The sequence below is a fragment of the Eptatretus burgeri genome, chromosome 8 (genome assembly GCF_056783735.1).
Source record: "Eptatretus burgeri isolate ZD-2024b chromosome 8, Ebu_testis_v1, whole genome shotgun sequence".
Lineage (NCBI taxonomy): Eukaryota > Metazoa > Chordata > Myxini > Myxiniformes > Myxinidae > Eptatretus > Eptatretus burgeri.
In genome coordinates, this window is record NC_140968.1 from 22,675,583 (window position 1) to 22,689,850 (window position 14,268).

The window sequence follows — 14,268 nt, forward strand, 5'->3', positions numbered from 1 at the left end:
ATTCTCTTGGGAGATGAATAGCTGCACCGTTCACTAGCTCCACAGTGGAGCATCCAAGGTCAACTGTTATACCAAGCAAGACCATAGATATGACATCCGTCCAGTGTGTGAAGTTGTCATGTGCTTACAGGGAAGACTTGGGTTGGTGGTGGAAATGCTCCACCATGCCATTCGCTGCTGGATGGGAAGCAATTGTTCGCACATGGTCAGTATCCAAGAGTCGAGTTAGCTCACGAAAGAGAGCCGATTCAAAGTGGCTACCGCAATCTGTAGTGATGGTTGATGGAGTACCAAAACATACGATTCGGGTGTGGACAAAAGCCCTGGTGATGGTAGGTGCAGTGATGTCAGCTATCGGTGTAGCCTCCGGCCAGCGGGTGAAACGGTCAATGCAAGTCAGCAAATAACGATGCCATTTGATGGTGGTAGGGAACCGACAATATCCACTTGGACCCTGTTGAAACGCCCATCAGGTGTTAAAAAAACGAATAAGTGGTGTGACAGTATTACGTTGGCTCTTGGAGCATTGGCATTGAAGACATTGCTTGGCCCAATGGTGCATGCCAGCGTTGATGTTTGACCAGACGTAGCATGTGGTGATGAGTTGTTGAGTTGCTCGAATGCCCGGGTGCACGAGTGAATGAAGAGTGTTGAAGACTGTACGACGGAATGCCACAGGTATAAAAGAGTGGGATTGGCCCGTCGATGTATCACATACGAGGGTAGTGTCTGTCCCTGGGATTGATACCTCATGAAATGTAAGCAAACCAGCTGCAGACTGTAGATGATGGAGCTCCGTGTCCTTCACTGCAGACAGGACAGATAGAAGCAAATCAACAGACACGAGCAGGGAGAAGGGAATATTCAACTTGTTTCCAGGAAAATAAATAAGAAACAAATAAAATCTAACCCCCACTAGTCATCACAGATCATACTTATACAAACATTTGATCCTTCTTCTCTCCTCCTGCACGCCGAGAGTGCTGATGTGCGTCCTCTCAGCTCCCCTTCATCGTTCCCTTACCGTGGGAACTCTGGAGTCTCCATTCTTTTCTTTATCTCCGAGGTCACTTCTTCTTCACCCTTTTTTCTTGGCCCTTCTGGGAGGAGTTCTCCTCAGGGCATTTCCATCCATGGGGTGGCCCCAATAAAAATAAATACATTGCCAGCGTACAGGCCCTACAGCACATTACACCACAAACCGTGGCTGGCACACACTGGCTGGACAGATCGTGACTACCTTTTCGAAGTGTGTGACTGTTTCATGACAGGTATTCCTCACCTGGCCCCACCCACAAACAAGAGGTGTTTACACATACATTATTACCCTGACTACCCTGTCTATAAATGACATACACTGCATCCTCAGCACCACATTTTACAAGATGACTTACTCTGACAGGTCCCTGTTATATGGCAGTCTAACCCTACTCGAATCACATGGACCATACTACACTTACTACAGTCTAGCTATGGACCCCCCCCCCCACTCGACAGAACCATATGTTCTTGCCATTCCTGCAACAATATCAAGTTGCTCTCCCACCATTCCTCCAATAAGTACCTCCTCAACATGCTCAATCCTTCTTCCAAACTGTTCTTTCACTGGTGTGAGCACATATGTCCTCATTTAGCTTATACTGGTTTCTCACCGTTTGATCCGATGCCAACTCTCTGATTATTTTATACTCTGTTGTGATAGCCCCTTTCTCGGATGCTGTTTGTGCCTCTTCCGCTAATTATTACTCAGTTTAGTTTCTCTTCTCCTTCCTTGCAGACAACTTCACTAATTTGTTTTATCTGTATACTTTTTCTGCAACTTCTCTTTCTGGGCCTGTTTTGCCGACATCAAATTTTTATTTTTATTTTTTCGTCCCTCAATTCGTTTTCCAAGTTTAGATCCATTTTTTTTATTCTTACATGCTTTGTTTTTACATCCAACATATATCCCATGTTTTTACCTCTTACATTCAATAATTTTTCTTGTAGTTCCAAAATATACCTAATTTATTATCCTATGCACTTCATTTAATAATTGCTTCCAAGGGCCGATTCCAAAATAACGTAACGCGTGGAGTGGGAGTGGGGTGAGTGAGTTGAGTGTACCCCCAAGCGTTACAGTGTTACAGGGGGATTAGGTGTTTCCAATGCAATTATGTAACACTAAATCAATCAATGACAACTTTGTTCCAGACACCCTTTATTTAAAGATGCAAGTATTGAATGATAACGTATTCAATAAACTAATGCTGAAAGCGAATCACTTTGTTTAAACGTCATCTTCCCATGGGAGTCGTTGAGTTTGAGGAGGAAGTAGTGGTGGTACCCATGCCAACAGATACAGTACCTCCAGAAAGTAGTCACACCGCTCGACTTTTGTCACATGTTGTTGTGTTACAGCTTGAATTTAAAATGGATTCGATTGAGATTTTTTTGTCCACGATCTTCACAAAATACCCCATCAGGACAAAGTGAAAACATGTTCTTAGAAATTTTAACGAATTCATAAAAAATGAGAAGCTGAAACGTCCTGCGTCAATATTCAACTCCTTGAGTCGATACTTTGAAGAAGCGCCTTTGGTAGCGATTACAGCGTTGAGTCTTCTTGGGTTTGGTCTGTATCAGCTTTGCACACCTGAATTTGGAGATTTTCTCCCATTATTTCTTGCAGATTTGCTCAAGCTCTGTCAAGTTGGATGGGGAGTGTCGGTGAACAGCAATCTTCAAGTCTTTCCACAGATTCTCAATGTGATTCAAATCTGGCCTTTGGCTGGGCCGCTCAAGGACTTTCATGTTCTTGTTCTGAAGCCATTCCAGTGTTGCTTTGTCTGTATATTTGGGGGTCATTGTCCTGTTGAAACGTAAATCTTCACCGCAGTGTAAGGTCTTTTGCACTCTGAAGCAGGTTCTCCTCGAGGATTTGCCTGTATTTGGCTCCATTCATTGTTCCCTTTATCATTACAAGTCTCCCAGTCCCTGCCACTGAAAAGCATCCCCATAGCATGATGTTGCTACAATCATGCTTTATGGTAGGGATGGTGTTCGATGGGTGATGAGCTGTGCTAGGTTTCTGCCAGACATAGTACTTTGCATAAGCCTGGTGTTGGCTTAGTGGTTTGGGTGGAAACTTGCGTTCCGAGGGTCCTGAGATCAAGCAATGTTGGCCGCTGAATTAAAATACACGAGGAGGTTGACTCAGCCTGTTATCCTTCCGAGGTCAGCAAAATGAGTACCAGTGTACTGGTAAGGGGGACACTGCATCAGCAGCATAGCCGCGTCCCAACCAATGATGCAACCATCAGCCACAGGCTGCACTCGATAGAGAGAGTGCTTTGCATTCAGGACAAAGAGTTCAATTTTTGTCTCATCATACCACAGAATCTTTTACCTCATGCTCTCAGAGTCTTTCATGAGCCTTTTTGCAAACTGCAGGTGTGCTGTCATGTTTCCTTTACTGATGAGTGGCTTCTGTCTAGCCACTCCCCCATAAAGCCGAGATTTGTCAAGTGCTGCAGAGATTGTTGTCCTTCCGCAGGTTCTTCCATGTCAGCCAAGGAGCTGTAGTTCTGTCAGAGTGGTCATGGAGTTCTTGGTCACCTCCCTGACCAAGGTCCTTCTTATCCAGTTGCTCAGTTTGGTCGGATGGCCAGCTCTAGGAAGAGTCTTGGTAGTTCCATATTCTTTCCATTTCCTAATGATGGAGCTCACTGTGCTCTTGGGAACTTTCAACACTCTAGAAATTGTTTTATACCCTTCCACAGATCTATGCCTCCTCAAAATTCTATCTCGGAGTTCTACGGCCAGTTCCTTGGAATTCATGGTGGAGTTTCTGCTCTGGCATGTCCTGTCAACTGTAGGACCTGATATAGAAAGGTGTGCTTCTTCATAAATCATGTCAAATCAATTGAATTTGCCACAGGTGGACTCCAATCAAGTTGTAGAGACATCTCAAGGATGATCAAAGGTAATTGGATGCACCTGAGCTCAATTTGGAGTGTCAGAGCAAAGGGGTTGAATCCTTATTGATGCATTTTTTAAAATTAATTTCACCATTTTTGATAAATTTGTATAAATTTCTAAAAACGTGTTTTCACTTTGACATTATGGGGGTATTTCATGGAGATCGGTGACAAAAAATTGAAATTTAATCCATCTTAAATTCGGGCTGTTACACAACAAAATATGACAAAAGTCAAGGGGTGCGAACACTTTCTGATGGCACTGTACTTGAGGTGGAATTTCCCAACTATCCGCGTCGACGTCGTTCTCTTCAAGCCACTCGAATTCTCCGTTCTCTATGTAACTGATGATGCACGGAAGTTCGTGTTGACATTTGGCCGCCACACATTGAGGGGCGCACATGTTGTACTGCTTTTCGCAGTGCAGTTGCAATCGTTGGAGTGTCCTTTTTGTGGCAGATCCGTAAACGAGTCGTCGCCGACGTGATAGGCGTGTGACTACGTCCATAATTTTCACAAATTCGTTTTTGCAGTTGATCGCTCTATCGACTAGGACTTGCAACACCGTAGGGGAGTCCCTTGGTGAACCTTTTCTTTGTTGCTGTGGGGAGGACGCTGTTTCCAAGAACTAAATGCACAGATAATGATGGGAATCGTGTACTTGCATCATTTATATGACACAGCAGACGGTCTTTTGTCTGTAAAAGCGGCAGAGGTGGGGGCAAGAAGTGCTCTTTGTTGACGGTTTAGTACGAACTTCTTGGTTCATCACAACATTATCGGTCATGACATTTCACCACTTGCGGGATGTAGAAGGCTCTCTCACACATGTTTGGAACAGCAATCACAATCCCTTTCAACGACAAGTTCCTTGCCATGACTTGGCGGAATTTATTCGGCCACTGTTGGGTGCCTGTCTATTATTGTTTGTGACCAGATTTCAGCAAGAACTTTTTCCAGTGTGCGCAAAGTTTTGCCTCTCCAGCTATTGACCTCTCCAGCTATTGACCTCTCCAGCTCTTGACCTCTCCAGCTCTTGACCATGAGTTACGTGGTGTCTCGAGCAGCGGCCCACCTCCTATGGATCGGTGTACTGCATGCAGTGATCGGTTCATGATACGGCTGGGCTTGTGGGGACAGGTCCCTCCGATAGGACATGTCATGCTACCACTATGGCTCAGAAGAGGGTGCCCCATTGACATGGGTCCTACTCCTCTCCCCAAGAATATCTCCACAATGCTTGCAATCCACTGTGTGCGGAATGGCGTTTTCGAGGAGGGGAGAGGCGGTCTGTTGGGGTTGGCAATGGGCATTCCGCTGGCAACCTCAGACTCCTCATCTGACTGAGTTGGCCAAGCCGTACGTGGTTAACTGCTGGGTCGTTGCATGCTTTGTACCACCGGCCCAGCAATATCAGTGAACACTGTGCCCTATACTCTTTCGGGCAGATGGTCTTGCACGCCGCACCAGTGGTGCAGATCCGATGTACCGGATCTGGATGCTGGGTCGGTGCTCGGGACGCTCACTCCGGTGGTCTGGACTTTCGGTGCGTCACCTCTGCACCGCGGTGTGCAATGCCTAAAACGCATTGGAGCGCAGAGGAGGAGGGAGAGGGGAGGACAACTGGCCAGGGCGGTTAAACCTTGGCATGGGAGGTATCGAGAAAGTGCCGACCCCTCCTCATGGCTCCACCTTGTGGTCACTTAGATGACTGCTGAAATGGTCGTGTGGTCGGACTATTCCTGCGAGATCATGGCTTAGCGGAGCCATGCGTTGTTCGACACGATTGCACGCACTCCTGTCGGGTATTCATAGCAATGAAGAATACATCCAGTTTGTTTATGCAGAAATAATCGATGGCACACTGAATTGTTTATGTATACCGTGGGTTTTCATCAGGCCTTCCATCCAGTTATTATCATCATGGTTCCGGTAATCCATCGCAGCAGAACATGCTGTCTCAGAATTCGGGCAAGGAGCCAATGCACTTCATGTCATGGAGATGATGCAATGCAGATGAGGAATGATTTGCACTTGAATCCCTACATTTTCTGGCCCAGAGTAAGTTGTACCAGGAATATTGATGCAGTTCTTCTTGATCGATATAGCTGCGATCACTGATGGCACCAACTTGTGTTGATCCACAACCACAAAATCATGGTCACTTAGTTTGATTTTGTACTCCGTGTGCATGATCAGTGGTGTTTGTTTATTGGCGGCCATCATCCTACTGGTACCCTTGCTTTGTCATCCTGTGAGTGAACCGTAACTTCATCAGGTCCCAATAATGACGCCAACTCTTCCAGATTGGAAACAGACGCTCATGTGAACAACGTATCCTGGTGGAGGGAATGTTCATCTGTCTGGGCTCGCATCAGTTTGACAAGCACAGTTTTGCAATCTCTTAGCCTCTCGAGTTGCAGAATTTTGTTGACGAAGCCGGAGGTACATGGAACTTCGAGATAACTGGAACTCATGTTTATTCAGGACCGAAATGAGATCATCCAATGTTATAACCGTTCTGATGACCTCAGTCTTGCCCTGCCTGTAGGTATAGGGTACGGTACTTCATACGTTCTCAGGTATGGTACTTGCCCCGTAGGTATGGATACAGATGTTCTCGGGTACGGGTCTTGTCTTGCCCCGTGGGTAGGAATACAGACGTTCTCGGGTACGGGACTTGTCTTGCCCCATAGGTAGGAATACAGACGTTCTCGGGTACGGGTCTTGTCTTGCCCCGTGGGTAGGAATACAGACGTTCACGGGTATGGGTCTTGCCCCATAGGTAGGAATACAGACATTCTTGGGTATGGGTCTTGTCTTGCCCCATAGGTAGGAATACAGACGTTCTCGGGTACGGGTCTTGTCTTGCCCCATAGGTAGGAATACAGACGTTCTCGGGTACGGGTCTTGTCTTGCCCCGTGGGTTGGAATACAGACGTTCTTGGGTATGGGTCTTGTCTTGCCCCGTGGGTAGGAATACAGACGTTCTCGGGTACGGGTCTTGTCTTGCCCCGTGGGTAGGAATACAGACGTTCACGGGTATGGGTCTTGTCTTGCCCCATAGGTAGGAATACAGACGTTCATGGGTATGGGTCTTGCCCCATAGGTAGGAATACAGACGTTCTCGGGTACGGGACTTGTCTTGCCCCGTGGGTAGGAATACAGACGTTCTCGGGTACGGGTCTTGTCTTGCCCCGTGGGTAGGAATACAGACGTTCACTGGTATGGGTCTTGCCCCATAGGTAGGAATACAGACGTTCTTGGGTATGGGTCTTGTCTTGCCCCGTGGGTAGGAATACAGACGTTCTCGGGTACGGGTCTTGTCTTGCCCCGTGGGTTGGAATACAGACGTTCTTGGGTATGGGTCTTGTCTTGCCCCGTGGGTAGGAATACAGACGTTCTCGGGTACGGGACTTGTCTCGCACCAGCTATTGACCTCTCCAGCTCTTGACCTCTCCAGCTCTTGACCTCTCCAGCTATTGACCTCTCCAGCTCTTGACCATGAGTTACGTGGTGTCTCGAGCAGCGGCCCACCTCCTATGGATCGGTGTACTGCATGCAGTGATCGGTTCATGATACGGCTGGGCTTGTGGGGACAGGTCCCTCCGATAGGACATGTCATGCTACCACTATGGCTCAGAAGAGGGTGCCCCATTGACATGGGTCCTACTCCTCTCCCCAAGAATATCTCCACAATGCTTGCAATCCACTGTGTGCGGAATGGCGTTTTCGAGGAGGGGAGAGGCGGTCTGTTGGGGTTGGCAATGGGCATTCCGCTGGCAACCTCAGACTCCTCATCTGACTGAGTTGGCCAAGCCGTACGTGGTTAACTGCTGGGTCGTTGCATGCTTTGTACCACCGGCCCAGCAATATCAGTGAACACTGTGCCCTATACTCTTTCGGGCAGATGGTCTTGCACGCCGCACCAGTGGTGCAGATCCGATGTACTGGATCTGGATGCTGGGTCGGTGCTCGGGACGCTCACTCCGGTGGTCTGGACTTTCGGTGCGTCACCTCTGCACCGCGGTGTGCAATGCCTAAAACGCATTGGAGCGCAGAGGAGGAGGGAGAGGGGAGGACAACTGGCCAGGGCGGTTAAACCTTGGCATGGGAGGTATCGAGAAAGTGCCGACCCCTCCTCATGGCTCCACCTTGTGGTCACTTAGATGACTGCTGAAATGGTCGTGTGGTCGGACTATTCCTGCGAGATCATGGCTTAGCGGAGCCATGCGTTGTTCGACACGATTGCACGCACTCCTGTCGGGTATTCATAGCAATGAAGAATACATCCAGTTTGTTTATGCAGAAATAATCGATGGCACACTGAATTGTTTATGTATACCGTGGGTTTTCATCAGGCCTTCCATCCAGTTATTATCATCATGGTTCCGGTAATCCATCGCAGCAGAACATGCTGTCTCAGAATTCGGGCAAGGAGCCAATGCACTTCATCTCATGGAGATGATGCAATGCAGATGAGGAATGATTTGCACTTGAATCCCTACATTTTCTGGCCCAGAGTAAGTTGTACCAGGAATATTGATGCAGTTCTTCTTGATCGATATAGCTGCGATCACTGATGGCACCAACTTGTGTTGATCCACAACCACAAAATCATGGTCACTTAGTTTGATTTTGTACTCCGTGTGCATGATCAGTGGTGTTTGTTTATTGGCGGCCATCATCCTACTGGTACCCTTGCTTTGTCATCCTGTGAGTGAACCGTAACTTCATCAGGTCCCAATAATGACGCCAACTCTTCCAGATTGGAAACAGACGCTCATGTGAACAACGTATCCTGGTGGAGGGAATGTTCATCTGTCTGGGCTCGCATCAGTTTGACAAGCACAGTTTTGCAATCTCTTAGCCTCTCGAGTTGCAGAATTTTGTTGACGAAGCCGGAGGTACATGGAACTTCGAGATAACTGGAACTCATGTTTATTCAGGACCGAAATGAGATCATCCAATGTTATAACCGTTCTGATGACCTCAGTCTTGCCCTGCCTGTAGGTATAGGGTACGGTACTTCATACGTTCTCAGGTATGGTACTTGCCCCGTAGGTATGGATACAGATGTTCTCGGGTACGGGTCTTGTCTTGCCCCGTGGGTAGGAATACAGACGTTCTCGGGTACGGGACTTGTCTTGCCCCATAGGTAGGAATACAGACGTTCTCGGGTACGGGTCTTGTCTTGCCCCGTGGGTAGGAATACAGACGTTCACGGGTATGGGTCTTGCCCCATAGGTAGGAATACAGACATTCTTGGGTATGGGTCTTGTCTTGCCCCATAGGTAGGAATACAGACGTTCTCGGGTACGGGTCTTGTCTTGCCCCATAGGTAGGAATACAGACGTTCTCGGGTACGGGTCTTGTCTTGCCCCGTGGGTTGGAATACAGACGTTCTTGGGTATGGGTCTTGTCTTGCCCCGTGGGTAGGAATACAGACGTTCTCGGGTACGGGTCTTGTCTTGCCCCGTGGGTAGGAATACAGACGTTCACGGGTATGGGTCTTGTCTTGCCCCATAGGTAGGAATACAGACGTTCATGGGTATGGGTCTTGCCCCATAGGTAGGAATACAGACGTTCTCGGGTACGGGACTTGTCTTGCCCCGTGGGTAGGAATACAGACGTTCTCGGGTACGGGTCTTGTCTTGCCCCGTGGGTAGGAATACAGACGTTCACTGGTATGGGTCTTGCCCCATAGGTAGGAATACAGACGTTCTCGGGTACGGGTCTTGTCTTGCCCCGTGGGTAGGAATACAGACGTTCACTGGTATGGGTCTTGCCCCATAGGTAGGAATACAGACGTTCTCGGGTACGGGTCTTGTCTTGCCCCGTGGGTAGGAATACAGACGTTCACTGGTATGGGTCTTGCCCCATAGGTAGGAATACAGACATTCTTGGGTATGGGTCTTGTCTTGCCCCGTGGGTTGGAATACAGATGTTCTCGGGTACGGGTCTTGTCTTGCCCCATAGGTAGGAATACAGACGTTCTCGGGTATGGGTCTTGTCTTGCCCCGTGGGTAGGAATACAGACGTTCTTGGGTGTGGGTCTTGCCCCGTGGGTAGGAATACAGACGTTTTGTATATCCATATCTTTTAAATTGTGCGATTTTAACATGTTTTTACATCGCCAAGATCTGTACAATAAATGTTATAAAATAATCATGAAATGTAAATTGCAAATTCACGTTATATGCTTGTTGCGCGCGTTTCATATTTTTGTTTCTTTTATAAATATCTTTCACAAGGTTAAATAAAATCGTCCTTCCTGCATCCCGTTCCTATTTAAAATCGGATTAAGAAAGCTTAAAGTCAGATTAATACGGCGGCGTACTCGTACTGTACGTGAAAATAACATATCGCGGTGAATACGCCTAGATCTACTGAGCTCTATATGTCACACTTACCGATTCACTGCTGTATTATTTCACCCACGAAGGAGATCGATTTTGAGATTCGGAGTAATTGAAGATTTGTTTTTCCCCCTATTACCCGCATTTCATCAGCTTTGTCAGAACCAAATCATCGTCATATTTCCGAACCGGAAACGGTGCTGGAGTTAATTCCATATAGCGCTTGAAGAAGAAGAAGAAGAACTATATAATACGAAGAAGAAGAAGAAGAAGCGTCTCCCAAGGGAGGGACAGTATGGAGGAAGAGACAGTGAGGAATAAAGAAACGGAATGAAACCGGATGAGGGACATAATTTAGATAAACGGAGACGAGACGAGACGAGACGAGACGAGGTGTAACTGTGGGGGACAATCTGGGGGAGCTTGAAGAGTGAGCGGACTTGTGTGGAGGGTCCTCGTCCACGTCCTCGAAGCGATACATGGACTCGGCTGGCAGACCGTCAAAAGGTGGAACGGATGATCGGACCACTTGGAATGGTTCTCAGTTCTGTCCGGACGAGCACACGAGGTCGTGTCCGACGTGTCGGCTCTGCACGTCAACGTTGGCTCCTGACATTCCAGGACGTGCACACGGATCGCAGGTGGGAGCTGCGATGGGGTCGGTGATGCAACCGAGCTGTTTCCTCCGCACGACGGACGACGCCACCTCGGGCAGGTTTGTGGTGTTTGTTTGTTTGTTTGTTGTTTGTTTACCTTTTGTTTTTTGTCAGCCGTGACTGCTGTGGCCGGGGCGATGTAGTTCGAGGTACGCACACTCACTTCGAAGGTGTGTATCCCGGGTTCGAATCCCTACCCGGCTGTAAACCGCCGTCATGGTGTTTCACAGACTGGGTGAATCGTCAATGCGTGCGCCATCTCTAAGGATGACCGTTAAACTGGGCGTTCAAGACCCCCACGCAGGCCAGTCACCAGGGCTCAGTATTAAGGGGGGCATATGAACTGGATGGGGGGGGGCACAATTATTATATTTAATATTTTTGATAACCCGGTATACTATTGTATTAATGCAGCATTGACGCATCGACACTGAGGTTGCCGTCGCATACGAACCAAATTGATCTCAGCTAGATTTAATATGTTCCGATGTTTTTGGCCTAAAATTATTCGAATGCAGGAGAGCCGCAACAAACTGGCACATTCACAATGCAGATATTCAATGATTAGACAATTGGCACCAATTCAGGTGCACTAATACAAGGTGTTGTGAAGAATTGGCATTAGAAAATTAATATACCAGAGATACAATGACTAAACGGGGGAGGTTAGCACCGGAATCAGTGCACTTTGAAATAAGATACAGTCGGCTATGAGTCTATGACCTGCGATCATCACGTTAAACTATCAACAGCAAATACGACCAGCCTGAAGATACCACACAGAGGTAAGGTTATCACAAAACACTAGATATGGGATATGCAAAGCACCAAACACAATATTTAACTTAAACATCAGAAGTACAAAGCAACCGACCACGGCGGGCGCTGACCACAACCACAACCGCAACCTTTTCCCGTTTCTTAACCATTCTCGTATATCCATGTCTTTTTTTTTCTACTGCTGCGAGCTAGCGTTCTCCATGACTCGTCCCTCGTGACTCGTGTCGTTAAGCTCACGACTCGCGACATTTGGCGGTTGACGGTTTTATTTATTAAATGATCCATGCACCAAAAACAGGTTTTATCTGCATAATTTCAAATGTAAGCACGATTGCAAACACACATGTTTTTAAATTTTGATTCGAAAATTACTTGTGTAAGATGGAGGGTTGTGAAGGTCACGCAGTGCACTTCATCTTTAATTATGTAAATTTTTATTTCTTTTCCTTATTCATATTATCATATTATGACTTTTTTTTACATTTATACCTAACTTACAACCAATCAGGTAACCTGCTTATTCGGGCCTCCATATCGAAGACGCTGATTGGCTATTCCTTAAAACTAAATGATCCACGATATATATATAACCACCCACAGCATCGACATTCGACACGAGGTCTTGCGGCTGTCTGTCGTCTTGGCTGCTGGCGTTGGTGCTTGCGTTATTATCTTTTTTCTTGTGGGCTTGGACTGTATTGTTTTGCCAATTGCTTTAGGAGATGCGCTGGCAAGCGCACACTTATCTCTTGACTGTTATTCAAAGAAGGATCTCATTAAAGAACAGTTTATCCAAGAAGGCCTTATTATTCACCACGTTGAATATCTGGAATAAGGGTTTTAGTTCACACAGGTGAACTCTTAAACAGCAAGGAGTTCGCAGTGGGCGCTCGTCGTTAAGCACGAAGTTGTTCACAAGGTGCAACAGGGCATAAATGGGTGGCATACAAGTGGGGGGGGCACCAGATGCGCCATGGGGGGGCATTGCACCCAAATGCCCCCCCCCCAAGCGACGGGCCTGCTCCCACGGTGTCCTTTGCGAAGAGTGGGTGAGCTATCGCTGGCACCATGAACAAATCACGAATCCCTTCCTTGACTAGTCCAACGTCGAACCTGGCCAGCCGGTTCGTGAAGACCGGTCAAGCTTCCTCGAGTCGACCCCACAAGAAAGGAGGTGGCTGTTAAAGAAGACCGCCGTTTAACTTCTGCAGTGGCTTGATCTCACCCTTTATTTTTACTAGTGCGTGGCGTACGTGCGTGCCCGTACGTGCAAAAACAAACAAACGAACAAACAAAAAAAAACTTTCAAACCGCGTGCCAGAAACAACCACACAGGCGTTCATTCGCTCTCCTAAGCGATGACTGGATTGGGGCATTGCGTTTATCTATAAATGCGCATAAGAAATCGAGAAATTATTGGAATACAGTAAGTCATCACTATCCGGAAGTCCGTACGTTATAACCCATAATGGGGAACGCGGCTGAGGATCTCCTTCTCAACGGCCACGCCTACGCAGCAACATGTCCCGTCATTGGTAACTAAATGGCGCCCTTTCCCCATCGGCCATGCCTACGCAGCAACGTGTCCTGTCATTGGTTTGGTAAATAAATGGCCATAGCTTGGGAACCACTTGTCCAATTAATATCAAACCTTGAAAAGGCACATAATCAGGTCCCCAGCAATATACCTGGCAAGTTTCAATTAGATCGGACCAGTGGTTGTCGAGAAATGGCGGTCACACACAGACAGACGCAAAGAGATTGCTGGAATTATAGATAGATGAGTCGCTGTGGTAGATTGTTTGCCACCGTTGACATTATGCCTGGGTTGTGTGTTCTGTTACCAATCGGCTTGTGGAGCGCTCGACAAGTGGCTCACTTGACGTGAACACTCGGTGAAGCACTCGAACGAAGCGGCTTGAGGAACGGCTGGCTTGGCAAGTGATTGCAAACTGATCAGTAATTTAACACACCCCGGATCTGTCGCAAGTTTTTCCACAAATATTTTGTCCACTTCGTCTTAGATTTCTCACTGCTCCTGAAGAGTTTTTGTTCACTCTCTGTGAGTCTCGATGAGTATGGAAGATTAAGTGAAACTCGTGCAAAAAGGACCTTTTACAACACGTAGTTACCCCCCCCCCCCCCCCCGCACACGCGAAGAGTGGGGCTCGGCGATCGGTTCATGTCGGTCCGTCTTTAAACGTCAGTATTTGATCGACGAGCAACTTGTATTTATATTGAACGTTATAGTTCCCTGATCACACGTGTACACAAAGCAGTTAATTTTTTTATATTTTATATTTTTTACTCTGCCTGGCAGTCAAACAAAATTGAAAATCATTCCAAACAGGGAAACTTCCTGTTTTTTTTTTTTTTACTCTATACATCACACAAACAACAGGTACCTGGATGTGTGCTGCCACTCACCACAGGGTGAATCCCCCTTACCTGTGGCTAATATTTTAAACCACCCATGAGCCACTGTGGCTAATCCATGTTTTAGGTTTTTTATTT

General features: G+C 47.2%; 1 protein-coding gene and 1 pseudogene across 1 annotated transcript in view; one reads left to right on the forward strand and one right to left on the reverse strand.

Moving 5' to 3' along the window:
- Nucleotides 1-4,101: 4,101 nt before the first annotated feature.
- Nucleotides 4,102-5,272, reverse strand: LOC147021299 (uncharacterized; annotated as a pseudogene).
- Nucleotides 5,273-10,564: 5,292 nt separating this feature from the next.
- LOC147021300 (ubiquitin thioesterase otulin-like) overlaps nt 10,565-14,268 on the forward strand; it is a 58,848-nt gene continuing 55,144 nt past the window's right edge. Inside the window, exon 1 of the mRNA XM_085891121.1 lies at nt 10,565-11,033. Coding sequence (XP_085747247.1) covers nt 10,798-11,033 — 236 coding nt within the window. The 5' untranslated portion in view covers nt 10,565-10,797. The remainder of the gene's footprint in view (nt 11,034-14,268) is intronic.